This window comes from Mya arenaria, chromosome 12 (genome assembly GCF_026914265.1).
Source record: "Mya arenaria isolate MELC-2E11 chromosome 12, ASM2691426v1".
Classification (NCBI taxonomy): domain Eukaryota; kingdom Metazoa; phylum Mollusca; class Bivalvia; order Myida; family Myidae; genus Mya; species Mya arenaria.
The window spans coordinates 21,904,218-21,932,183 of record NC_069133.1 but is presented as its reverse complement, the minus strand read 5'-3'; the positions used below and the strand labels follow the sequence as shown (position 1 = coordinate 21,932,183).

The following is a 27,966-nucleotide window of genomic DNA, read 5'->3' as shown; positions in this document are numbered from 1 at the left end:
AGGTTTGACAGATCACGTGACGACCATCACGTGACATTCTATACTTCGGACTTTTTCGCAATTATTTCGATATTTCTTATCTACCTGCATACATGGCAATTGTTTATCAACAATGTTACATACATTACATGTATATGTAGCCTCTCACAAATGTTGCAAAACATAAAGTAATCTGAAATCCCTGTCATTCTGTAAAATCTGATGGACGACACGTCATTACTCCAAAAAAGTAAATAAACATTGCCATTGGCCTTATTGGGTAAAATGCAAGAATAGCAAAGTACAACCTCAACTACATCATGGCAGTCTGGTTGAAGGTATTTTGTTTTATTATGTACATATATCAGGCAAAATCTGATTTTCTACCAAGGAGATTGAGCCTTAGAAATAGTGTCCACTCTCTTGTTATTTCCATCAACATCAGACTCACAATCACAAACTGAATAATGTAGTCCCAAATATAATGGTCCATTGGATTCAGTGGTTCTCCTGATTATAGGTGGCAAATCGCTTTGTGTCCGAATCTTATAGAACTATTTTTAAACAATTCTGTTAACTTCATATTGTGACGAATTTTACCACAGCCGTATCAATAGTTGACTGTAACCCAAAAAGTTGTTTCTCTGTTTATTTTGATTACATTTACATAAGAATAATTTTGTCCAATCAGAATGCTAATCACAACCAATCAAAGTGCTTGGTTTTCAACCAATCGACGCTCAGTTTAAACAACCAATGAAAGCATCATTTTGCTCGAGCTCTTTTCGCGACGTTTATAAGGCCAAGTTTTTTTTATAATATCGTCATTAGATTAAACATATTTATTTTACAACGATTGTGAAACATGTTATTAAAACATTATATTAATCACTCTCGTTGGCCCGATTTTACAAGAGAGTGTGGTCTTGTGTTGTGGGGGAAACCGGAGATCCTGGAGAAAACCCATTTGTCCGGATTGGTGACCATGAACCAAACTAACATGCGCCCGAGCCGGGAATCGAACCCGGGTTGCCTAGGTGAGAAGCGAGTGCGCTAACCACTGCGCTTACCGGACAACCTAATATATAATCATTCTAGAGGCAGTTACCATACAGTTAACATCAAGAAATAATTGGTATTAATCAACTTCAAATTTGTAGTTGCTTTTCTAAAATATTAATTATCTTTACCTAAAAGCTTAGTTTTGACGTATTGTGTAGTTTAAAGCTGATGAGTGGACCGGGTTATTGTTGAAAGATACTATAGTTAATTTAATGCCTACACTTCTATGCTCTTGCTGGAAAGCTCAGCTATCCTGTAAGGCATAGTAAGTTGAAACTTCAACAATCTTTCAGAGAAAGCTCTGCTTTCCTGTTGGATGTAGTTAGAGCGTATTCATATTTAGATTGCAGATGCAAAGAAAGAAAGTGAATGTATTTTATTTATATACCAAGAAAGCTCTGCTATCTGGTATTTCATAACTGATAAGTATTTTAATTTTGAAAGTTACAACTCTGTGATTTATGCAAGAAAGCCCAGCTTTCTGTTAATTCACAGAGATCACTGACATAACAGTAGATTTAGAGACTTTGAAATTCATTGTAAATAAGTCGATCATAGGCATTTAGCAAAAAAGGAAAAATACTTATACAAGACTTCTTTTATAATTATTTTGTGATTATTTATTTGGAGCTCAATCAAAATCATTTGTATACAATCAAAAGGTTAAGTAACCTTGAGGATTTTTTTTATATAGTTTCATCTTTTGTCATTTATTAAAGTGCACTGCGATGTATTGCCATAACTTTGATAAAATAGTGTACAGCTGCTCGGTACACTCCGCACACGTTACAATATCATAAAAATTATGCAAACATGATAATCAACATTTATTTTTTCTTTGTTAAATATCGAAAATGCTCTTTGGGAAAGGTTCTTGACCCGAAAGAAATACAATAGTTGTAAATCTTAGTTAACTAAAGGTTGCACAATGCAGAATTTTTTCCTAAGATATCAGGTCTTGTCTCAAGTTTGAATCTTACACTGAAACAAACAACTTTCCCCTATTTCCGTTGTCCTCATGGGTTTGCAAAAGCCTTAATATCAGCCATAACTTGAAAAATGTTTAAGATAATATCATGAAGTTGGACACAATTTGCAGGTTGCTTTGCTGATCATTTACCTGGTGATACTATTTGTTGTCACCCGGCTGTTGGAGGCCTTTGTATGGTGTGACCAGGACCAGATCTCCAGGCGGCTGCTTGACCCAATGACCATTTCTGTGCTTCGATTAAAGGCCATCTTAGAACAGCGAGGGGTCAGCTATGGCCATCTGGTGGAGAAAACTGAGATTACAGAACTAGTAGAGGCTACAGGTTTGTCCATTTGTCCATTTTGTGATTTTTCTTTTGACCTTTTGTTAATTTTGAAACAAAAAAAGGTATTCTTAAAGACTTTCATTTTACTGGCCAGTTTTTGTTTCAATGAATATCCACAAACTTTTCCTTTAACTTAATGACAGTGGTCGAAATTAGCCCAAGCCTGCTCTAGTAAGATGCTATCCTGGCTTGCTAAATTTTGTTTATATTTTTCATGCTAGAAGAAGGGCTTTTTGATATAAATGTTTATGCCAAGCACTAGAGTAAAATATTGGGATGTTCATTCAAATGACTTATTCTAAGACTGTTAAGGGAAATTCTTAAGGTAAAATAGTTTTATTTAGTAGTTCAGACATGAGCATTATTCTGTGTATTATACACGTGTATCTTGATGTTGAATGCTGCCCAATACTATACTTGTCTGTGGTCCATTCTGCAGGTGCACTGAATGAGGAGGAGTTGGAGGCTTCCATGAGCTCGGCAGATGGGGAGGAGACGGTCATCACTAACTACACAAGCCATGTTGACTTCTATGAACAGGTTTGTAGAATTCTGTTTGTATTTGGCCAGTCTCTTTACTAGCCTGTCTGACAGGATGTTAATATTAATAAATGAAAACATTAATATTTGACGTGTTCATAATGTTTAGTTTTTTATAAAAAAAAGTCAAAGTGTTTTCACAGCCTTGAGGCCCTATGGCTGTATGTCATCATTGTTATGCTGAAATTTTATTTTGGCTAACAATTTGTTAGGGATACTGAAATGAAGCATAGTACTCTGTTACCAATTATATAGTTTTCAATATTTCACTATTAAAAGGGGTCAGGAGTTCATTTTCAGGCCTCTCAAACTGGTCACAGATTTCTACCTAAAAAGGGGCATATGCATTTACTTTGTTTATGAATTATTAGTAAGCTGCAAATGTTTACACATTGTTCTTATTGGCACGTGTAGGTAGAGGATGCCAAGGACAGTATGTGGTTGGTGGAGGTGATTGCTGAAGACCGAGTGTTGCTCTCCGACACAGGCTGGCTCGCTTTACGTAAGAAGGTCAGCAAGTTTGGGGTCCGCCTTGGTCGTTTGGACTGTCAGCACCATATCAGGTACAAAAGAGGGTTCACATATTGATGTGCAGAAACTTTATCTGAATATGGAAAGAAATAAGGACAATCTCATATCATTATTGCAATGAAATAACAAATATTTGACCGGAAATGTGCTATCTAATTTACAAGTGATTACAGAAGCTTTTAACACTACATTTAATGTCAAAAATTTGTATCTCATTTATCTGTAAGGCAAAAATTGTACAAAATTTCTTAAATAAGCATTACTTGTTGTACAAAATTAATTCTTAAACAACCAGTATTTTCTTAAATGTGTTGGGTTTTTAAAAAAAAGAAGAGAAAGAATGAATTAATTTAAAAAAAAATTATACCACTAATGTGTTCATCTTTGCATTGCAGGTTATGTACAAGAAAGGGCTGGTTTTCCTCCCGAATTGTACTTGCCTTGCCTGAGAACTACCAGAGTAAAGCCAACGTTGCCCTCTACACCTACCCGGGACAAACAAAAGTCAGCGTGCTATTTGACTGGATCAAGACTAAGGTCAACCAACAGATTCAGACAATAGAAACTCAAGAAAAACTTGAGGAACAGTGGTTGACTTTTCCATCTGCCCTAAGTCCTGATGTTCGTGTGGTTTTTGTTTCTACTTTGACAAGTGTACCCCTATTCTTGTCTGCACTTAGTGTTAGGTTTCCTGGAAGAGTGAAAATTGGACAAATAAAGGCGAATACTTCAAAGGGAAAACAACTTCTAAAGAAATTAGATCTGAAATCCGATCCTCGATATATTATTATTACGAAGCAGCAATCTTACATGTATGGAAAACAGAGGGGTGAAATTATGACGTTCAAAGCTATGGAAATGTTTTTAAAGTCGGTCTATCCAAGCATGAATGATATCTTTATAGTTAGCATTATCTTGACAAATATTGCTGGATGTTTTGAGTTATGCATTTCAAAGGGAGGTACGCTTACCCGACTAATCAAACTTCTGTTTTGCCTATTTCAGTACAACATTGTCTTACTTTTGATATGGGTTTTGATTTTAGGACTTTTACAGTTACCCCTTGTTGAAAATATTACTTTGATTGGACTGAAGGTTTTACGATATTTTACGCTAACTCCCATCTGTTCTCTAGTTCGGAAAGATATGGCTTACTATGCCAATAATGTCTATCTTCCTTTAGCTGTATTGGCTACTGTGAATCTGATTGCTTTTGGAGTAAGGAAGATATTTAAAAGATCAGACGACACTGATGAAGTCGAAGAAGAATCTGATTGGTGGAATTTTTCCAACCTCCGAACCCTGAACTATTACAATGGATGGGAAATGATGCGACTAAGACCGTTCGATCAAATATTCAACCCATCCTTTGGTGTACCTGGCAGTAATGATGATGTGTACCATTCAACCGTTACGGTCAATTCGAACGAATATATTAAGTTTTTGCCAGTTTGGGTGCACAGGGAACAAGATTGTGTTTGTCAGTGTGGGAGTAATCTACAGGGTGAAGGAGATGATAACAGTGAAAAGGAAAAACAAAAATTGCCGACAGACTCGGATCAGAATGGCGACACATTGTCTCAAAGATTGTCCCCAAACTTAAATGATGAACTAGCATCCTCTTGTTTAGATGCGAATTACAGGTGCGAATGCCAATGTGGTTATTCTGGGATCAACGAAAATCCGGAGGAAAGGTTATCCAGAGAACTAACCACACAGAACCCAGACTCTGGGTGGCTTGACTCCACAAATTTAGGGCAAACTGCGGAAAATCCATGGAACGGTCAACACAGTCCCAAAAACCCTTCGAAAAGGATGAAAAGTTTGAATCATCTCCAGAGCAAGCCGATGGGCTACCTGGAAGACAGCCAATGTGTGATCTGCCTGGACCAGTACAGGAACTTTGTGTTGTTACGAGGACTTCCCTGCAAGCATGTGTTTCACGATCGATGTATTCTTGCGTGGCTACTGCGGGACAATCACTTCTGCCCAACATGTCGTTGGCCTGCCTTTCAATTGAAGGACGGGGCAAATGGTAGTGGTTTACACAATGAATGATCTTCAGGCTTCAAAATAAAGATTCTATCAAGTCAAGACCTTTTATCTCATAAAATCGTCTCCTTTCTTTGTTGTTCAAATAGAAGTTTTCAGTATATTAAATTATTTTTTTTAATTTACATCCAAGATATGTGTTTTTATAACAACTTAACAAAGCCAAAATTAAGTTTTATAACAGGGCATTTCAAACTTCATTCAACCTTTAATTATGTTCAAGATTATATATTACACTAGTTATAATTGACACTGACCCTTATAATTAAACGGAAAACATTATTTTGAAATTTAAAAAGAATAAAATTTTATTTTTCATGTGATAAAAATGAATCTTACATTTGTCTGTTAATAAAAACTTGTTATGTTTTAAAGCTAGCCAAAGGCTCACTTTTTCTTAACTTATTTCATATGTTTTGTATTAAATTGCAACTCATGTATATATCTAATATGTACAGTACAAACTTGCTTAATTTAAATTCATTATTTGAATTCCAAGTTGGAAAAAAAAATAAAGAAAAATCATTGATGAAGGTAGTATAAATAACTGTGTATTATGAAAATTTAAAAAATGACTTAAAGAACAGCAATGTTGCCTTTCTGAATAAGGAAAGGTTTCACATAAAAAAAAGAGATTGTGAATACGAGTTCAATATAATTATGATTAATCATGGGGTATTTTGTAAACAAAAGTTACATCGTTCTTGCATGCACACACCAAGCTCAAAAAATGAAAAGCAAAAGGTTTTTAATGTCATAAAACATATTAAAGCAATACAACCTTTTTCACTTTCAACTCTAAAAGAGCAAGTAACTTTTGTTGGTGCATTTTGTGAGAAAGTCAACATTGCCATTCTAGATTAACTGTCATTTTCTAATTTTACATAATACACTGATTACTGTACTAAAAAGGTATGTATAATGTAGAAGCACTACAAAGCATATTCACCTTACTAATAATATAACTTTATATTAAAGCTATAAAGCTTTCATTACATTCAAGTATTGCCATATTCGTTGGCTTCCAGACTGGCCTTGTACGCCTACTGACCCGCAGCTGTTTTTCATGATTGACAATTATCAGCTGTTAGAACCTTTGATTATGTTATATTGGGCAGATTGTTTAGATCTTGTTCAAGTTAACAACATTGTTAACATCATTGTTGTTAACTTTCAAATATTTACTGCCCTTAAAGTTAATAATAAGCTTTGGAGACAGCTGTTTATCATGTTGTAAATTAAACAACATGCTGAACAATTGACCCTATGTTATAGCTGTCAATCTGTTTTTACGCTTACTTACGAGCAAACAGATGCTGCAAATTTATACTGTGGATTTATGAAGGTGAGTTGAAATTTGATGATGTATATTTCACTAGTCCTACTTTAAAGATTTAATATATTATTGGAATTATACTTGGAATACTAAGATATGACATTTATTTTACAAATTTAATTTATTTTACAAATTTAAGATTTAATTAGAACTGTGATTGAGTTTCATTGATTTGTATTATTTCTTTACAATAAAGTGCTGGGTTTTTGACTATGATTGTTAAAGTTTTTAGAAAATATTAATGTTGATTATACACCTGTTATTGCTTTGTTTAAGTCACTTATACATATTATATAATGTCTTACAACTCTCTTAAATGATTCACATAAATGTATTTGGGTATTTCTTTGAATAAAACGATGATAAAACTAAACTGTTGATTGACTGCATGTTGTTACTTTAACTTTAACTTTATAGATAAACATAACAAGACATGCTCATCAAGCATATTTTAGCTTCACTGTGAATACCTTTGATGAATGGCACTCGAATCCATTTCCTGTGGAGGAACCAGTATCACTATATGTGTGTATTCTGCTTAAAAGCCCCTGCAAACTCTTTAATGGAGTCGTTTTCCCGGAGAAACCAGTAGTTATGTCCTTTGCACAGGCCAGTAGAATCTGTACCTAGTGCATATAGCCACGCCTAATGTTTGCATATGCAAAGGCACAATTTCAGTGTCAACTTTATTGCATTGTCCCGCCATTTAGTAATTTACAGATCTTTTTGACAGGCGCATGGCTTAATTTTAAAGCTGATGCAATTGGGGAGGGGCTTACACTTACTGTAAATTATGCAAAGTTACAATAAAAAATACTCAGTTGAGCTCTAATAAATAATAAAGTAGACAACTTAATGTACAAAAAGGAAAAAGGCCTTTTGTCAATGAACTGATTAAAATGACCAACAAATTAGTGGTTTTTAAGAATATTGCTGCTTGAGAGAAGTAAGTGGTTGCCGATTACTAGTAATTTGATTGCTTATAAGGAGGCTGGTCCTTGTAAAAAAACAAACAATACAGTCCAGAGTTTTTGCCCTCCAAACTTATCATTTTGATAAAGGTTACCCAGGGTCAGTGTTTATTAACACCTCATAATGTGATAATGATCTAAAGCAAAGCACAGAGTTATAAATACTGACTGCCCAGCTGGTATTAAATTTCTAACACATGTTTCTGAGAACCGAGCTGTACATTGTATTTTTACTTGTTTTTGTCGTTCAGAACATTTCAGAACAGATTTAGTATACAGTCCAGGGAAATTGTCTCCCAAACTCCTCATTTTGAGAAAAGGGCTTATCAGTCCATGAAATTGAACCAGTCAATAAATCACCGCTTAGCATGTCATCCTGCTTGGCTATTTACTGTGTGTATTCCCAGATGTTTCTTGTACTGACCAATTTCAATATGTTAGCATTGAGTTTGTCATGAATAAAGCGCATGTATAATCAAAGCACTGATGTTGCTGAACGGTTTGAGCGATGATTCCTTGTATGTGATAATAAGAAAAACAAAACATATGAATGATAGCATGGCACTCGCTCGCTCACTCTCACGCCTGCCCGTCCATCCATCGAACTGGCCGACACACCCGCCCATCCACCCACTCACTCACCACTCTTAACCGACTCACAACCCAACCCACCCCCAATACTTATTCTTAAAATGGCCATCATAGCAAAAGGTTATATTCAGATTCAACTAAACTTTTATACGAGTGTGTTATTCTATTATGCTTATCAACTACAATTTTAAGAGAATGTGAACACAATTGTAGTACAGACAATACTATTTCAATTGATTCACAGCTTTTAAAAGAGAGTATAATAATTATATACAAATGTACATCTTCAAACCAATTATCCATAACAGCACTATATGGAAATAAGAGTCTTTAGACGGTCCAGAAGTTATGATTGACAAGCGCAAGGCTAGATATTGTTTGAACTTACACACAAAAACATACATGTACAGAGAAAAATGACCCAGCTTATCAAGGAGTTGGAGTAGGAACACCAATATATGTCTGCGAAATTATTAGAGTTATATATTAATGGATAAGATAAAGGATAAGTGGGTGGATGGGTGTGTGTGTCGGCCAGTTCGATGGATGGACGGGCAGGCGTGAGAGTGAGCGAGCGAGTGCCATGCTATCATTCATATGTTGTTGTTTTTTTTATTATCACATATAAGGAATCATCGCTCAAACCGTTCAGCAACATCAGTGCTTTGATTATACAAATGTACATGCTCTTTATTCATGACAAACTCAATGCTAACATAGTGAAATTGGTCCGTACAAGAGACATCTGGGAAAACACACAGTAAATAGCCCAACAGGATGGCATACTAAGCGTAGATTTATTGACTGGTTCAATTTCATGGACTGATAAGCCCTTTTCTCAAAATGAGGAGTTTGGGAGACAATTTCCCTGGACTGAATAGTATTTCTATTGAAGTAAAGGCGTTGTGAGTTGTTTGCTCACTGAAACAATAGATGTGATGACATTGGAACAACTGTTGTTATGGACACCAATTGTCGCTAAGGAAGTCATTAGTTGCTATGGCTGTAGGTAGTTGCTAAGGAATAAAGTGGTAACTAAGGAAGTCATTGGTTGCTCAGGAAATTATTGGTGGCTAAGGTAGTAATTGGTTGCTTAGGAATTATTTGGTTGCTTAGGATGCCAAGGAAGTCTTGGTTGCTAAGGAAGTCATTGTCGCTTAAGAAGTCGTTGGTTGCTATGGTTGTAGACAGGTGCATTGGTTGTTACCGGTAGCTAAAAAGGCTAGTCATTGAAAGCTAAGAAAGTCATAGATTGCTAAGGAGGTCATTATTGCTACGAATGTAGGTATTTTCTAATATATTTATTAGTTGGTAAAAACATTAAATCCCGCTCTTACATTATAAATATACAACAATCAACCTAAACATACAATCCCGCCCTAACATTATAAATGTACAACAATCAACTGATGTCAGACTAGACCCAGGCGTTTGCTCTATTTAGTTTTATTAGTATTCAACGATCTAGCGAAGCAGCATGGCTGTTTACCAACAAAACATAATATGTGTTACATAAGCTTTCAATACTGATTTTGTTATTAAAAGTATCTCGATTAGGTTAAATTTCTCAGCGTACACAATACTAACTAACGTTCCACAAACCAATGTAGATTCCACCCTGTCATTACTTTCATTGTGTCACTGTTGTTGTAAAATCATCGAAAACACCTTATTGTTGTCATTATTTCGACTTATATGTACTTTAATATGGGTGTTCTATGAACAATGACAACGAGATGGCTGTGATGTGAATTTCCATGTCTTACGAGTACATGTTTGTGATTTTAAAGTTATTATGTTATTAACAACAAATCATTTTGAAATGGTAGCAGAGTAAATGACTAAAAGTCTCCGTTCATATGACATGATATTTTCCTGTCTAATACACCATCTTAAATGAACAAGTGCATTAGTATCCCTGGACTTTGAGATCATGGCATAGTGCATATTGATTCTAATATAAGACTAGTAAGAAGTTAACCGGTGAAAAGGAAGATTGACCTTTCGGAAAAGGCAAACACAGGTAATATTGGGGCTAGTGCGACAAATTTCAAAAAGGACTTCTTCAGGGAGTTTGGCAATGAGTCAGGAGCAGTAGCACATGAAATGTGGGAGTTCATTTAATCATCCTTATTCAATATTCTCGATACCAAAGTACCATCCAAATTAGCATGAACTAGATACAGCCAACCATGGATAGACACAAAAGTAAAACGCATAACAAGACAAGTTTATTAGCATATATCAAGCACAGGAAATCAAACAGACACGCTGACATTGCAAGATATCAGAAACTCAAGAAAGCATCGAATTTGACATGTAAATTAGCCTACAAGTCTTACTTAACCAACTTTGTAGACTCAGCTGCAAATGATAACCCAAACAAATTCTGGACCTTCGTCAACAGTAACAAATGCGTCAGCTCTGGAGTAGCACATTTGAAATAAACAGACGGCATCATCTATGCAGACCACAACACGAAAGCCAAAATCCTAAATGACCAGTTCAGCTCAGTTTTCAACAAGAATGAAACAGGCATCTCTATGAAGGACATGGACCCCCCCCCCCCCCTCCTCACACACACACATACATACACATACACACCTTGTCTAAGATCAACATTGCACCGGCCGGCGTTATTAAAAACTCTTTTGTGACCTTAAACCCCAAAAAGCGACAGGTCCTAACCAAGTACCAACACGCCTACTGAAAGAACTTGAAGAGGAAATCCTCACCTACTTCTACCAGACCTCATATGATACACGCTCCATACCTGAGGATTGGAAAACGGCAAATGTAGTTCCAATTTTAAAAAAGGGCGACAAAACAACAACCAGCAAATCATAGACCAGTCTCGTTTACCTCAGTAAACTGCAAACGTTTAGAGCATACCCTCTTTGAACAGCACCATCATGAAACATCTCGAACATAACATCATTCTTACAAATACCAGAACAGAACAGAACAGAACAGAATAATTAATAGACTTAAGCATAACAAGCTTATCGTCATAATAACACATATACAAACATAAAACATATATATATGGCATGCAACAATTTTAACACATAGCATATTATACGATAAATTCATTTGGTTTTATTGTTTCTGGGATATAAATGTGAGAATGAATTAATAGTATATGATATAATTTGTAATTGAATATTACATACAGTCGGACATTATTTAAGATTGATCAAACAGTAATCACGTATTGGTTATGTATATAACCGCATATGACTGCGTATAATGGGTCACAAATGAAAGTACATTTGATTACAACGTAAGGACCAGGAAAATGATGCAAACATGTACCGAAATAACAAAACATAGGGCAAATACACCAACCCAATACCCAACATGGTTTCCACAAGCAAAGATCTTGCAAAACACAGCTGATACTTACCATTGAAGACCTAGCAAAAAACAATGACAAGAAAGAACATACTTATGTCATACTTTTAGATTTCTCTAAGGCGTTTGACAAGGTTCCTCATCTCCGCCGTCTTCGTAAATTAAACTACTATGGCATACGGGGCACCTCTCACCAATGGATCAAGGATTTCATGAGATTCAGGACTCAACAGTTCATCCTTGATGGTTCTTGGAAGCATCATCTGGGATTCTCATACCGAAGAGAACATTGGCAAAATTCGGAAATTGTTCAGCACAGAGCAGCCAGATATGCAACTGGATATCACTCACAGAACTAGCAGTGTTACTGCCATGTAACTGGCAAAAGGTTCAATGACCCACCAACATAAGAGATGTGCACAAGCTAAATCTGTTATGACCTACCGCATAGTCAACCATATGGTAGACATACCGCTGACAAACATAATTCCAGCCACTACCTTGAGAGGCCATCCCCAGAAATTCCTGCTACCTTTCGCAAGGACCATGGTGTACCAACATTCCTTCTTTCCAGACGGTATCCGGTTGTGGATTTCCCTACCCAAGTCAGTTGTTGACAGCGCATCCCTTGACACTTTCAGATCAGGGTTGGAGGCTATACAGCTCCGATAAATCTTCTGTGCCGTTTTTAGACTATCTGCGCATGCGCGCAGGTAGTTTTAAGACCTCAAAATCCGAAAAAATACTTATTTTCATGTCGTTTTAACCCATTTTTTTTGTCTCAATGCGCTCTATGTTTAGCAGAATGATGTCGACACCATAAAAATATATAGATTAGTTAATACAGTATTGCGGTCCGAGTACGAGTTCTTGCTTGCTCGGGTATTTCCGCGCTGTATTTTTGTATCCCGACGTTTTTTTTTATTAATAGCATAAAACAACTATTTTTAGATCGCTATACGTACCAGATTGATGGCATCATCATGCGGGTCAAAATATTGGATGCTTCGGTAGGAAGGTAACATAATGATATTCACTCTGAATTTAGCCCAAGATGTTCCAGAAATTATTACCGACCACAAGTGTCCTATCGCCTGCATGGTTTGTTATTATGACCTGGCGTGACCTTGAAACACGCTTATTTGTAATGGTGTGTTTTTGATATTACTTTTATGGGATAAGAAACAAAAATGATTGTCTAAATGCCAAAATAGTTGCATCTAAGGTTTCGCGTTGCAAGCGCTTCAAATACTATATGATCTGTCTGCTATACAATAACAAAATACTATTCATTCTATGACTTTTAGGCGTATACTTTTCTAATAAGATGTTCTTTTTGCATAAAAACTTCGTTCCGGTGTATTCTTGGCATAGTTTTAGACAGTAGGCGTTCAATTTATATAAGAACACATGCCCTGATACGACAGTGATCGAGTTATGCATACTTTTGGTCACGCAAAGTAGTTCGGATTAAACCTGTAAAACATCCAAAGGGTGCGAAGCATTCATACCGTACACCGTACAGCACTAGTATTATTTCTACAAAGATACTTACATAAAACCATAAATAGCATTAATTTATCAATAAAACTTGAAAAAGCAAAATCATATTTTTATTCTTAGAACAGACAATTTCCGATAAACTAAAAATAATTTCTACATACATTAACTGACCTATAATCTAAAACATATTTTCTACATCCATTAACTGACCACATGTTTGTCCTCACCGCAGGAAAACGACCATCTTATAATCTCTGTATTTTTAAGGGAATGATTGCTAAAGTTGTCCATAAAATAAAATGATTGCCCTTAAACAATTTATACGTGTATGATCATAAATCTTGCCTATCGTATGATATCTAATCAAAGCACCGAAAATACATTAGAAGCGAATGAAAGGGGCATGCATTTTAACCTTAGATACATGGGGATGGGGGTACGTCGACTGAAGTGATAAGCTGTGCATTTTGAAGGACTTATGCCTGAAGTTGTGCATTTTGAAAGGAATTATTGCTGAAGTTGTTTGTAAAGAAATGATTTTCCTTAAACAAAACGTGTATGTTCATAAAAGGAAATGATATATATATGATGTATTATACTTTCCTTTCATATGACATCTAATCAAGCAACGAAATACCTTCAGAAACGACTGAAAGGGGCATGCATTGAAACCTCAAATACATGGGGATGGGGGATACAATGCACGAGGATTGGAGTGACTTTTACGTAAACAAAATGACGCCAGACGTCATAAATGGATACAGCTATGTTTGTTTCCTCGCTCAATGTGGACACACGCGCTCTTGACCCTCAACACAGTTTTTTTTTACTTTTATCCATGTGCCATTCACCTATTCCCCTTGTTCAAATAAAATTTGCAACTCTCACATATTTGTCGGCAGATAGTCTTTCAGTGCGTTCGCGCTTTGATTATCTGCACTGTAACTTTTATCACGGTACGACCCACCAGAGTGTGGGCTGTACTGTACCTATCTGGTAGAAGAAACAAGAATATTGTTTCAAGAAAACACCAGACTTCAAGATCTACGCACATTTTTGTGAAAAACTATGTCTTAAACTATTTTGCCGTTTTAATATTTATTCAAATATTCCCGCCATTTCTTTTGTTGAACGGGAGATAACAGAAACTAGTTCATGTCAGTGGTTCCCATTTTGGAACCGGATTGGGTCGCATTTTAGCCTTACTGTTTGACGTAGGCAGCCGGTTAAATCCAGCGACCGATGGTATATAAAATAAAGAGCTGCAAAAATTAAGAAACTCTTTCATTCGTTTGGAAGGAATTATTGAGCAGGTACAGTATATGTCGATGTTTTCTTTCTTAAAAGTACAAATGTACATTTATTTTTCAGGTTAAAATTGGCAATTGGCACACGTAAATATTAAGAGTGCATTGTGTCAAGGTCGGCGTCCGTTAACTTTGTTAACCAGTTTAATGACAGGGTCGATTACCGTTCAGCTGAGGTCAACTTTTTTAGTATTGATACGAAAACAGTTTATTGTTTAAGTCTGACTAATATTATTTGTTCGAATATTCATGTAGTGTGTTAAATTAGTGTTTACTTCAGATACTGAGATAGTAAGAACATGTACATAAATAAAGAGCATTTAAATTTTAACAGAAGAAATTAGATGATTCAGCTTACCAGTATTATCATAATTTAAACTTACTACTGGTAATAATATCAGATACATCATACAGAACAATTTAATGTAACATATAATTGCATGAATGTAAATACAATGTAACAATCAATACAACATAAGCAGGTATACATAGAATTAGAGATAAATAATTAATTATCAAACATGCAAAGGGATTGGGCCACGAGTTATACTTACAGTACATCAGTTATGGCCCTTTCCCAGAACAATGCTTTCAACAGTATAAATGAATGGTTTACAGAGTAGATTGATTTAATAATATTTTTTTTGTTTCTTTCAATTGAATAATACTGTGGTATTATATTGCATTCTATGCTCAATTTAATACAAGGCCATGAGAATTACAAAACCAGAAACTTTAAACATGTATATAATGATAAAACTTGACTGCTTAATAGAAGAACTTGTACACATGTGTTTGTGTGTTTTATGAATTCAGTTAAGTGAACATGATATCTTTAAACATTGATATTATGGTAATTGTAGGTAGTGGAAAATTTTTGAAGCAGCTGCACTGACGTTTGTTACAATTTACCTACATACATTATACTGTAATACATATAAATAATATTATGAATTATAATTATAATAAACCGTTAAACATTTGTACACAAAGAATGTTTACATTATGTATCAATTCTAGATGTTAGATAGCATATCAAGTGCTCAGCACAAGACACATGTAACTCCTTCTATTTTCATATGAAGTTATTTGTCCTTTTTGCGTGGAGATCGTGATTATAAATTTAACTCAAGGTCATGCCACACATGTCTTCAATAGTGTTCAATATCTGGGTGCCATTTATTGACTAGCTTCATGTCCTTATTTGTAATTGAGTAAGTTCAATAGATGTAGGTGAATATTTCACAAGGTCATTAACCTCAAAATGATGGTGTAATTTATCTGTTAGTTTGTTTATTTCACTACATGTATGTATATATTCACAGTAAAGTCAAAATATGTTTCAAATCACTTCTTTTTTTGTTTAAAATATGTTGAAAATACTCATTATTACTAGGACTTGTTCATGGATTACTGAGAACATTTTTGAATATTTTATAAAGGATGATTTTAAATCATTCTGAATGCCATTAAGAAGTGAAAATACGACACACTTTAGCCAATTAAAAGTAACATGTTTATAGATCCCCTTAGCTTTTACTTTTCATTCCTGATTTCAAAATTCAAGCATTTGCCAATTCAGGGGAGCTAAAATTTATTTAACTATAGCATACTAAGGTGCACCTCTGCAAAGCCTATAAGGCAAACATGCCTATTTAAGTATTAGGCTTGCTCAAAATCTAGATTTTATATAGCAGCTTGTTTGAGGTGTTGATGCTAAGCAGTAGTTATTAGAGTGTTAGAATTTGGGCTTGTTTCTAAAAGTCTTATTTTGATGACAGAATTGCTGAATATTAAGAGACAATTTTTCTGGGTTCAAGTTAACCAGTACTATAAACACTGAGTTTCCCAGTACAACCTCCAATGCTGAGTGCCAGGAGAGGGATCCACTGACCACTGTCTTCATTTTTATTTCGTCTTTTGTACATAATAACCTACATTTCATTTTATGCCAAGCCAAGATTTCAACCTGGAACTTCCACTTCCGTAGAGAACTGCTTAACTACTGAACTATCCAAGTGTTTCTTTGTTTTTCAGATTTAAAACTATCATCACCATGCTGAGCCGAATGTACCGCCCCGTTGCCGTGGCAACCAACAGCGTTCTGAACACCACAGTAAGGAGTGCTTCGGTTGCAAAGGCAAAGATTGGGGAGAAATCAGAGGCTGTCTTTAAGCGGGAGGACAAATATGGCGCCCACAACTATCATCCCATGGGTGTTGCCATCAACAAGGGACAGGGTACAGATAGTGTATTTTTCTGTTAAAGTTTGCATGCATGTAATTTCCATGGCAATGTTATCTGATAGAGTAATAGTTCTCTTGTTATTAAAGTACTCGCCTCTAACCCAAGGTATGTGCCCTTAGTGGGGCACTTTCTCAAGGGTCTCTCAAACTGGACACAAGTATTGGTTCTACCGAGGAAAAATACTCCAGCATGATGCTATGAAAGGCTGAGCAAGATTCATGTATATTGTAATAAACTGTCTGCCAAATGCTACAAACATTCCATTTAATAATTTGAATTGGTTCCATATAGTACATCTTATGATAACAACCACATCTTCAGAACCCAAAAGTTAATTGATTATTTTCCCAACTCTTGAACAAAATATAAACGGCGGTTATACAGATTGAATAGCCTTAGTACTAAGGATGATTTCACGCATACCTTATATTGTCTCATTTTTCAGGTGTCTACGTTACTGATGTGGATGGGAACAAGTTTTTCGACTTCCTGAGCGCGTATAGTGCTGTAAACCAGGGTCACTGCCATCCAAGAATTATCAAAGTACGATGCAGTTTTGCAATGAATCTAAGTATCTGTAAATCTCTTACATAAAAAAATCAATCACTGTATTATATGATATGCAACCAAGACTTGCTTTGGCTGAATGTCTGAAATTGAAAATGTAATGAAAAATTCAATGTTGCATTCACAAGAAACAGAAGATATTAAATGAGTACTGGTAGTCATTCAATACTGAATATATTTACGTGTTTTCTAAAATTGTTAAAACTACCGTAGCCAAAAATATGGTGTTATTTCAATTTCTTGATGGTGACCATATTTATGGTATTGATATCATTATATATCAAGCCTCCAACATAAATGATGCAATGCCATGGTCCAGGACTGGTCATGTGATGACCCCATATTTTTATGCCCCCTTTTGAAAAAAGTGGGGTATATTGTTTTGCACATGTCGGTCGGTCTGTCTGTCGGTCGGTCGGAATACCAAATGGTTTCCGATCAATAACTTGAGAACGCTTTGACCGAGGGACCTCATACTTGGTATGTGTATTGGTCATCACCAGCAGATGAACCCTATTGATTTTGAGGTCAGTGGGTCAAAGGTCAAGGTCAGTGTGACCTTTACATGAAAAACGGTGTCTGTCGGTCGGTCGGAATACCAAATGGTTTCCGATCAATAACTTGAGAACGCTTTGACCGAGGGACCTCATACTTGGTATGTGTATTGGTCATCACCAGCAGATGAACCCTATTGATTTTGAGGTCAGTGGGTCAAAGGTCAAGGTCAGTGTGACCTTTACATGAAAAACGGTTTCCGATCAATAACTTGAGAACGCTTTGACCCAGGAACCTCATACTTGGTAGGTGTATTGGTCATGACCAGCAGATGAACCCTATTGATTTTGAGGTCAGTGGGTCAAAGGTCAAGGTCAGTGTGACCTTAACATGAAAAACGGTTTCCGATCAATAACTTGAGAACGCTTTGACCCAGGGACCTCATACTAGGTAGGCTTATTGGTCATGACCAGCAGATGAACCCTATCGATTTTGAGGTCAGTGGGTCAAAGGTCAAGGTCAGTGTGACCTTTACATGAAAAACGGTTTCCGATCAATAACTTGAGAACGCTTTGACCCAGGAACCTCATACTTGGTAGGTGTATTGGTCATGACCAGCAGATGAACCCTATTGATTTTGAGGTCAGTGGGTCAAAGGTCAAGGTCAGTGTGACCTTAACATGAAAAACGGTTTCCGATCAATAACTTGAGAACGCTTTGACCCAGGGACCTCATACTAGGTAGGCTTATTGGTCATGACCAGCAGATGAACCCTATTGATTTTGAGGTCAGTGGGTCAAAGGTCAAGGTCAGTGTGACTGTAAGTGTCCATATTTTATTTAAGTGTCCAAATCCTACTAACAATTTGGCTCCCAAGGGGGCATAAATGTTTCACTAACATCTCTTGTTTCATATTGGATCACCAAATTTATATCGTACCAAAATGGCGTCTATTTTCCGATTCCGATGAATAAATGATACATTTAAACGTGTTAACAGGTTGTCGACTATACTATTAGTTACGGGGTTAGTAGATGACCAGATATGGGATATACTGGGCACAGAAAAATATAAGAAAAATTTACTGCACCCTGTATATCACATATATCAGGTCACCTACTCCCCTTGTAACTTATAGTATTGATTTCTTTTCGCAAAATATTTTTGCCATTTATTGAAAGTGCAACACAGTCATGTCCCAAATGTTTGCTTTAATGCATTTACAATGTTGCTTGTGTTGAAGGCTTTGGTCGACCAGGCAACCAAGCTCACCCTGACGTCTCGGGCCTTCTACAATAACCTCCTGGGAGAGTATGAACAGTACATAACGTCATTGTTCAAATTTGACAAGGTCTTACCCATGAATACAGGTAAGGCTTGCTTTAGGTTTCTTATTACACATATTGTCAGTTTCTAGTTCTCATGTCAGTTTCTAGTTTTCATGTTAAACCTAATGATTGTATATGTTAAATATTATATAAAATACTCTGGTCCAAAAAAGTCTTTCTTGATTAGAGAACCTTCAAGAGAATAAAATCCATTGCAAGTGTGAAAGTAACAGTCTTGGGTATAATTCAGACACTTCTTAATATTGAGTAAACTTAAACATTCTGGAATCTGATTATAGGCCTTTGCTTAATAACTTGAAAAATCAAAATGTTTTTATTATATTTTGTAACAGACTGTACAATCTTATAGGGACTAGTGTTGGGAATCGGACAGAAAAATAACTATCGATAATCGGTTTATGAAACCTATCAGTGATGGATTATTAATCGATTTAATCATTATTTAATTATCTTTGGCCAACAGATACAGTACATGCATCAGTTTTAAGAACCAATGTTCCCTTACAATATTGAATGTACATTTATTTGTAAAAATTACATTATTTATTCAGAACGCAACTATCATATAGTGTGTAAAAGATACTATTACAGAACAAGAGACCGCAGGCCCTATTTTTTGTCTTACATTTAGTATTGTATACATGTGTAAAATAAACACAGAGAAAGATATCAATTTCTTTTTAATAATCAGTCAGTTACAAGTACATAAATAGGGCTGTAACGAGTACCCGAGTAATCGCGAGTCAAAGCAAAACATTCGACACAAATACAGTTTAATACTAGCCAGTGCTGAGATCGCTAATAGAATATAACAAAATGATTTGGCTGTTTTAAAAAATATATACTTGTAATGCAATGTTTATCCGCAATGTCCGAAATATGTTACACTGACGCAATAGGAAGTTAATTCAAACAGCGCTAGCATTCAATTCAGTGTGCGATGTTCGAATGAAGAATGCTTCTTGTCAAGGTGTTAAGGGAATATAATGTTTTAAAAAGAATACAAATATAGAAATAAGAAATAAAAAGTCAAAGGGCATAAAAGAAATTATAAAGAGAAGATCTACAATAATAAAATAAAATGCGAAACTAATGTACAGCTATCATTTATTTTCGTCTGCAATTCAAAGTCAACATGGAATCCCCGTCAACAAAAACATCAAATCCAGGGCTATATAGAAATGACCCAGCTTCCTATTCTTCTAAAATCTGGAAACATTTCGGGTTTGATGTAAAGGCTGACAAAAAATGGAAATCTGAACAAAAATGAAGCTTTTGTTATACTTTCATTATTCATTTACTTTCAAATTATGTATTGCTTTATAACCAAGTGAATCGTGAATCGATTCGTGGATCGCAGGTCAAAGATCGCAATTCGAATCGGATCGCCATTTGTCCGGCGACACACAGCCTTATACATAAAGCAGTTAAAAAACAGTTTGTTTTAAAAGAACAATTTCTTTCAGAAAACTGAGAAAACCAAATTCTTACATGGTTAGAAGTAAACGGTAACATGTTAATTGTTTTAAAAATCACTTTTAAACCATAGACATGAAAAGTTAGGAACCAATCCTTTAGCAGTTGAATTACAAAGAAAATTTGTAATAATTTACTGTATTGACTAACTGAGTTGAGAAGTATATGAGCAGATAACTTCATATATTACCACCTTAACATTTTACATTAACTAGCATTAACCAGAAACAAAACATATTTTCATGACATTAATTTTACTGGTTACAAAGTCGGTAGCGGTTACGTCCCTTGTTTCTATAATAATTTTTTTTAATTTCACTATCGATTGTCGCCGACTTAGGCCTTTCCGATCAATTTTCGATTATAATTGATCATCGGCACAACCTTAGTGGGATTGAACCCACAATCCCTCAGTCCGCAGGCAGAGACTGCTGCATTGCTATAAAAGCTAGCTAAATAGGAAGACAGTATGAGTGTCTCAATATACTGTACCAAGTTACACTTTTACAAACATGTTTGCATTTAATTCCATCAATAAAACATTGTTACTAATGAAAGGGTTAAACTGAGAATGGTCTTGTGGTGAAGTTGTCCGCTTCCCATTTAAGAGGTTGGGGGTTTGATCCACGCCAGGGGAACTCTCTCATTGCCTCCCAAATTGGACACCAGTTCTGGTTTCTGCTCAGGAAATGGATTTGGGCATGATTCTCTAAGCCATAAGCTTTCTTCACAATCAAGCTTAAAGTGATACACATTTAAAATCAATATAACCAACCTAAATTTTAAGTGATAAAGCTTTAACTACTTACTAAATAATGCATTTATGGAAAATATCAATAACTGATAACAAGATTGCAACTGTGTGTTTAATATCTGAAAACGCACGTTGGTGACCGGTTGGTTCTAAAACATTTACTGAGATCAAGGATCATCTCATAATTGGTAGAAGTAACATGGTTTAAGCACCTTTCTTTCAAATTGAACATGGTATGTTTCATAAGAACCATTGTTTTCAATATTTATTCATCCCTTTGGGTAAATTAAAACAATTGTATTACTTGTGGTACTGTGTATTTGGGAGTAAGAGTGCATCTTTAAAGATACAAGTAATAGCATAAACTAGACTGAGATGATTTCTCACCCTTATCCTTAATTGTCTTTATTCCTGATCTTGCAGGTGTGGAGGGAGGGGAGACAGCCTGCAAGCTGGCCAGGAAGTGGGGCTACCAGGTGAAGGGCATCCCAAATAACAAGGCCAAGATCCTGTTTGCTGAGGGAAACTTCTGGGGTCGCACCCTAGCTGCAGTCTCATCATCGACTGACCCCTCAGCTTACGAGGGGTATGGCCCATTTATGCCAGGATTTGAGCTTGTGCCATACAATGACTTGGTGGCACTTGAGGTATGTATAACATAGTGCTTATCATTTCAATTCATTATTTATACCTGTTCGATGAAATATACATAAAGAGAGCTTTAAAACATCAACATGTTTTTAATTTTTGTATAATTTAATCTTGTGTTTTGACATTGATGTTTCAAAGGTCTCTTTATGTATATTTCATCAGGCAAGAATAAATCCATTCATAAAATTTAAATTTTCTTTAACATTTATGATTTTTTTTTTTTTTAAAGATTCCGGCAATATTAATAATTATGTTGTGGGTAAAAATGTATTATTCGGGTTACTGGAAGTATTTTAGAAATAGCCAAAGCTGACTATGCCCCTTATCTAATAAGGTGGATTTAGAACTCTCTAAATACTTCTGTGTTGTGTATACTCATACAAAGTGAATACATGTACGGTATGTATATATTCACATTAGTTATCAATTTCCAACCATTAAACAGGAGAAACTGAAGGACCCTCACATGGCTGCATTCATGGTGGAACCCATCCAGGGTGAGGCAGGTGTGGTTGTCCCTGACGATGGGTACCTGCGCTCCGTACGTGAACTCTGCACCAAATATAACGTGCTCTGGATCGCTGATGAGGTGCAGACTGGTCTGGCCAGGACTGGAAGGTAACATTGAAAACATTATTATATTTAGGTATATTGAATATTCAGGGCAATAAATAAAAAGAATTGTTATGAATGATATTATAGACAATTTAATAAAGCATTTAAACATTATGACTGTTTATTTGACCAAATTTTTTGAAGCTTTCTGGTTATTTTTAAACAGATATATTCAATTCTCATTTTATTCACCTGTTATTGACAAAATCCCATAGATATTTCAGATAATGAAATATTTTCTTATCATCAAAATTTAGATGCCATTCAGGAAATAATCTAATTGAAAAATGATTATTGTTTACTTCTACATAATAAGTTACATACAAACTTGAATACAATTGTATTGCAGGCGTTTGGCTGTAGACCACGAGAATGTGCAGCCAGACATTCTCATCCTGGGAAAGGCTTTGTCTGGAGGTGTTCTTCCCGTGAGTTTGTCCTATAAACTATGTGTTTTGTTGGAGTTACCAAAGAACGGGAAATCGAAAAACTGAAAATGTATAACAATGGAAGTTGGGAAGCTAGGGAGATGAGCATGCTTTAACAGGGTCTCAGATACAACTTTAATCACCGGAAAACACTTTCATTTTTATTATCATATACAATTGTTTGTGTGTGGGGGGTCGGGGAGGCTAGGATTCATACTACATTGTATGTGTCTATATCATAATCATTTTTGTGGTTCAGAAAAATGTATATGCTTAGCCTTCTGGTATATCATTAATATTTCATTAACATTCTCCGCTATCACCATCAATGGTTTCTGATATTCATTTTATTATACAAAACAAATCTTGTTTACATTGGTTATGTCTGTAGTTGTGGTGTTATATTTTATAAGCGCCTATTGTGCCTTGATTTTTACTCTGCACTATTAAAAATTATTACATGAGACATCATGGAATAACTTCTAATGATTATAGGTAGATTTATAAAGGCAAAGTCATGTGAGGTATGATAATAGCCATTATGTCACTGAAAAAACATAATTGTTAGCCATGTGTCAGTGAGATTATCCTAAAAAAAGATTGAAAAGAAATTTACTATAAATTCTACATGCATAAGTTTGTCCTTGTCTCAATCTAGGTATCTGCCGTTCTTGCAAATGATGAGGTAATGTTGACCATCCAGCCCGGAACCCACGGTTCAACATACGGTGGTAACCCTCTCGCCTGCGCTGTCGCCATGGAAGCACTCAAGGTATGATCAGGCCTCATTAAGGTTATATTAAACTGATGGTGTTAAATGATGAAACAGATAAAGTGATGAGGTAATGTTGACCCTTGAGCCCAAAACCCACACATCAAAGTACAGAGGTAACCCTCTGGTTTACACTATCATAGAAGCATTCACAATATAATATGGCATCATTAATAAACATTTCAGTCTTAATATAATATTTAAAATCTTAAACATGTGTAGTGAAAACAATAAAAGAGATCAGAAACTGCCTAGTGGGAGAAAATGTGAGATTCCTAATTTCAGTTAAGTCCGATTACCGTATTTGATTATGAAACCGAAATTTCATTATATAACCAGTGATCATAATTGGCACAAGCCTGGAGGTAACAACCTAGCAAAATGATTTATTGGCTAGTGGAAAATATCAGTCTTCCTATTATGTGTATTGCGGTGGGCTTTCATGATGTTTGGTATTTGACAAATGGTATGAATATAAAACTATGGGTTAGCGCATGTAAATCCGAATTCCTTAGACTATATTATTACCCAAAACATCACAATTCAGGTTCTAGAGGAAGAGAAGTTGGCAGAGAATGCTGAACGGCTCGGCAAAATTCTGAGACAGAAGCTGAATACTCTCCCAAAGAATAAAGTGAAGATTGTAAGAGGAAAGGGTCTCCTTAACGCTATTGTCATCAATGACGGTAAGTCCAGTTCTCTCACTTGTAGTTTAAGTAGCTCATCAGTTTCACAAAGAATAAAGTTGTTGTCATAGCCTTAGTGTAATAGGCGGTGTTGTGCAAACACTTGTTTATTGGCTATAACTTAAAAAAATCTTAAGGAACTTGGCACAAATCTAATGTTAGGTACTTGCCGCTTGTATTCTTATGTTGAGATACTTTTGCATGTAATATAATGTTAAGGTATGGCCCTATTTAATCAAATGTTAAGGTATTGCCACATGTATTCTAATATTAAGGTAATTGCTGCATATGTTTACAATACCAACAGAAGCAGATCCTGTAAGTTATTACAATTATACCTTGACAAAAGAAGTTTGAAGCAGGTGTGATTAAGTCATCCTGTGGTCAGTAGGTATGTTGCAATTTTCTTTGTGCGGAGGATAATGTGAAAACTACCAAATAGAATTCCATTAAACTTCATACAGTGATAGCACATAATAAGAGAAAGTTCAATGTGAAACAACCGTAAGTCTATTTCAGCTTAGTTATTGCCCTTTGTTACTTATTCTTTTTCCCCTCCAGGGGATCTAACGCACCACCTATACCTCTAGGCCACTCTCACCGTCACCTTATGTTTGAATAAAATTAAATCATCTTACGCTTCTGTTCAGCATCTCGATGGCCTCACTTTAAAATGCCGAAGCTGCATTTTTTTGTCTCACAATTTTTACATCACTAAAATCATAAAGGCGAGCCGCATCTAACTGCAGAATGTCGAGTAAATAGTCCAATCAGAAAATGGTGTTGCATCATGTGATCAAAATGTTGAGCAATGATTTGACATCTAACAGAAAAGCAAAAATACCGAACCTTTAGAAATTGTAACTAGAAATTTTTTAACTTTAGAATTTTGTAATTTTGACAAAAATGTGTGATCAAATTACCAAGATTAAATACTTAAAACATTGCTACTGAAAACATGGGTATTTGTAGCTCGACATTTGGAAGTTAGGCCATGGATTTGAAAACTGCCTTTCTCCACATATTACTGCTTAGGCGGTAGTAAATATTTTGAAGATCACAGATTGTTATATTATCGCTGTACTTTCAGACTATGATGCTATGGACGTGTGCAAGAATCTCCTTAAAAATGGCTTGCTGGCAAAGCCCACCCACGGGGACATCATCCGTTTTGCCCCGCCACTTGTCATCACCGAACCACAGATAAACGAGTGTTTCGACATCATCAAAGATACAATAGACAACATGTGAAAGGACATTTAAAATCTGAAGTTGGGCATTCTTGTTCTGGGGTCTATTAATTGTCAGAGCGTGTTTTTTGTCATGATCTTGGGACCGATATTCAGTCCCATTCCCAATCATAATAAAGAAATAAAATCCTAATTTTATGTAAAAAGTCCCCTTTGTCGAAAATGGACAACAAAACATTGATTAAGCTGACACTGTCATCTACTTATTGTAAATGTGATTAACATAATATAACACAATAATTCACCTTCACTTAATTCTTTTTTAGAATATTCTTGTAAGAATTATTTGTGTTTATTCAAAATTCTCTTTTTCTGGCAAAATTGCCACTTTGAAAGAGCCCTGTCAATTGAGCTGACGGCAGCCATGAATTGTGCTGGTGGCGGAGTGTACTATGCTGACATTCTATGATCTGATTTGTGAATCATGTTTTGTATCTTACACGTGTTTTTTAAGCTTGACTCTGTGCTTTTGAATTATTTTGTCTTTGAAATTAATGTCAAATTGTATTTTTTTTAGATACTTGTCAGTCATTCCTGTACTAAATTTTCTAACTAAAATGAGCAGCTGATTCTAAACGGGTTGGATAAGATATCCATTTTGAATGTTAACAGTATTTATCAAAAACAACATGTGCTAAAACTGCTAATATTTGTAATCTGTTTATCTGTAAGCTTTACTTGGTGAAATAGTTGTGTTATTTTAACTAGTACCGGGTAGATCTTATTCGTTTTAGAATAGCAATAAAAAGGGATGTTTTAAATTTGTTAACAGTCAATTGTATAAAAACTTGTTGTGCGAGGATGAATTCCGGCCAGTTTGCAAATTTAAAAGATTCGTAATAAATATTTTGCCTAACTTTGACAACATGTTTTATACATTTTTTTTTAATTATGCCAGAAAAAACATTGGTGCATGTAAATAATAGTGGAAGTGGGGACAATTTGTGCCGATGTGTGGGAGAGAAAGTTGTGGTTGCAGTCATACCAATATCTATTGTGTTTTTATTGTGTCACAACTTTGACCTCATATACATTCTCTGATATACATGTACATGTACATTCATGTAGGCTCAGATATTTTGTCAAATATTGTCTCACCAAGTTTATTATTTCGAGGCTATTTCACCTCTAAGAAGTGCTATTATACTCTTTTTATTTGTCCTGTGTTAAGACTAGTTTTTTTTTTGTATGTTAAAGTATGCATACTATAATGATTAGACGTTGGTTAAAGAATTGATTAAAGTTTTGGTGCATGGGTTAAGAATCTCTAGTGATATTTTTAAACGAAGAATTTCAAATATTTATTTTAGTGTTTCTTTAAGCATTTTCTTGTATGTACATTTAGATTTTGTTTTAGATCTTATCAATTTGTAAATCTAACAATTTTCTGAACTGATTTTCAGAGTTCCTGCATAATCTATCATGTGCTAATTATACCAATAAAGGAGATGGCAAAATTGTTTAACTATAGCTCATGTTCATCTCAATAAAAACTTTAATGTATGTGGTGTGTTGAGTTAGATCTTTTTTTGTTGGGGGGGGGTACAACAACAGTTTCCCACATTTCCTCTGTGCAACAATTTCACTCCTTTCCCGTGTGCAACAATTTCCCGTGTGCAACAATTTCCTCTGTGCAACAATTTCACTCCTTTTGCGTGTGCAACAATTTCCTCTGTGCAACAATTTCACTCCTTTCCCGTGTGCAACAATTTCCCGTGTGCAACAATTTCCTCTGTGCAACAATTTCACTCCTTTTGCGTGTGCAACAATTTCCTCTGTGCAACAATTTCACACATTTCCCGTGTGCAACAATTTCCTCTGTGCAACAATTTCACTCCTTTTGCGTGTGCAACAATTTCCTCTGTGCAACAAGTTCGCACATTTCCCGTTTGCAACAATTTCCCACATTTCCTGTGTGCAACAATTTCATTCATTTCCCGTGTGCAACATTTTCTCATATTTCCCGTGTACATCAATTTCCCACATTTCCTGTGAGCAAGAATGTCCCACCTTTCCCGTGCGCAGCACTTTCCCACCTTTTCCTGAATAGTTGTTGAGTTCATAAAGGTCTATCGGTGTATTATATCGGCGTACCCGTGGTGGTAACACACTTGACTGTCAATCCAGGGTTGCA

General features: G+C 35.5%; 2 protein-coding genes across 2 annotated transcripts; both read left to right on the top strand.

The window, feature by feature from the left end:
* Positions 1-19: 19 nt before the first annotated feature.
* LOC128212079 (E3 ubiquitin-protein ligase RNF103-like) lies at positions 20-7,189 on the top strand. The gene is made up of 5 exons (XM_052917335.1): positions 20-317; positions 2,141-2,354; positions 2,797-2,897; positions 3,312-3,460; positions 3,824-7,189. The coding sequence occupies exons 1-5, from the start codon at positions 300-302 to the stop codon at positions 5,484-5,486; spliced, it is 2,145 nt and encodes a 714-aa protein (XP_052773295.1). The 5' UTR covers positions 20-299; the 3' UTR covers positions 5,487-7,189.
* A 7,222-nt stretch (positions 7,190-14,411) lies between these two features.
* LOC128212087 (ornithine aminotransferase, mitochondrial-like) lies at positions 14,412-27,335 on the top strand. Its single transcript, XM_052917344.1, has 10 exons — positions 14,412-14,548; positions 16,580-16,782; positions 17,235-17,332; positions 19,095-19,221; positions 21,854-22,077; positions 22,527-22,699; positions 23,046-23,124; positions 23,783-23,896; positions 24,444-24,582; positions 25,673-27,335. The coding sequence occupies exons 2-10, from the start codon at positions 16,599-16,601 to the stop codon at positions 25,831-25,833; spliced, it is 1,299 nt and encodes a 432-aa protein (XP_052773304.1). The 5' UTR covers positions 14,412-14,548; positions 16,580-16,598; the 3' UTR covers positions 25,834-27,335.
* Positions 27,336-27,966: the final 631 nt, after the last annotated feature.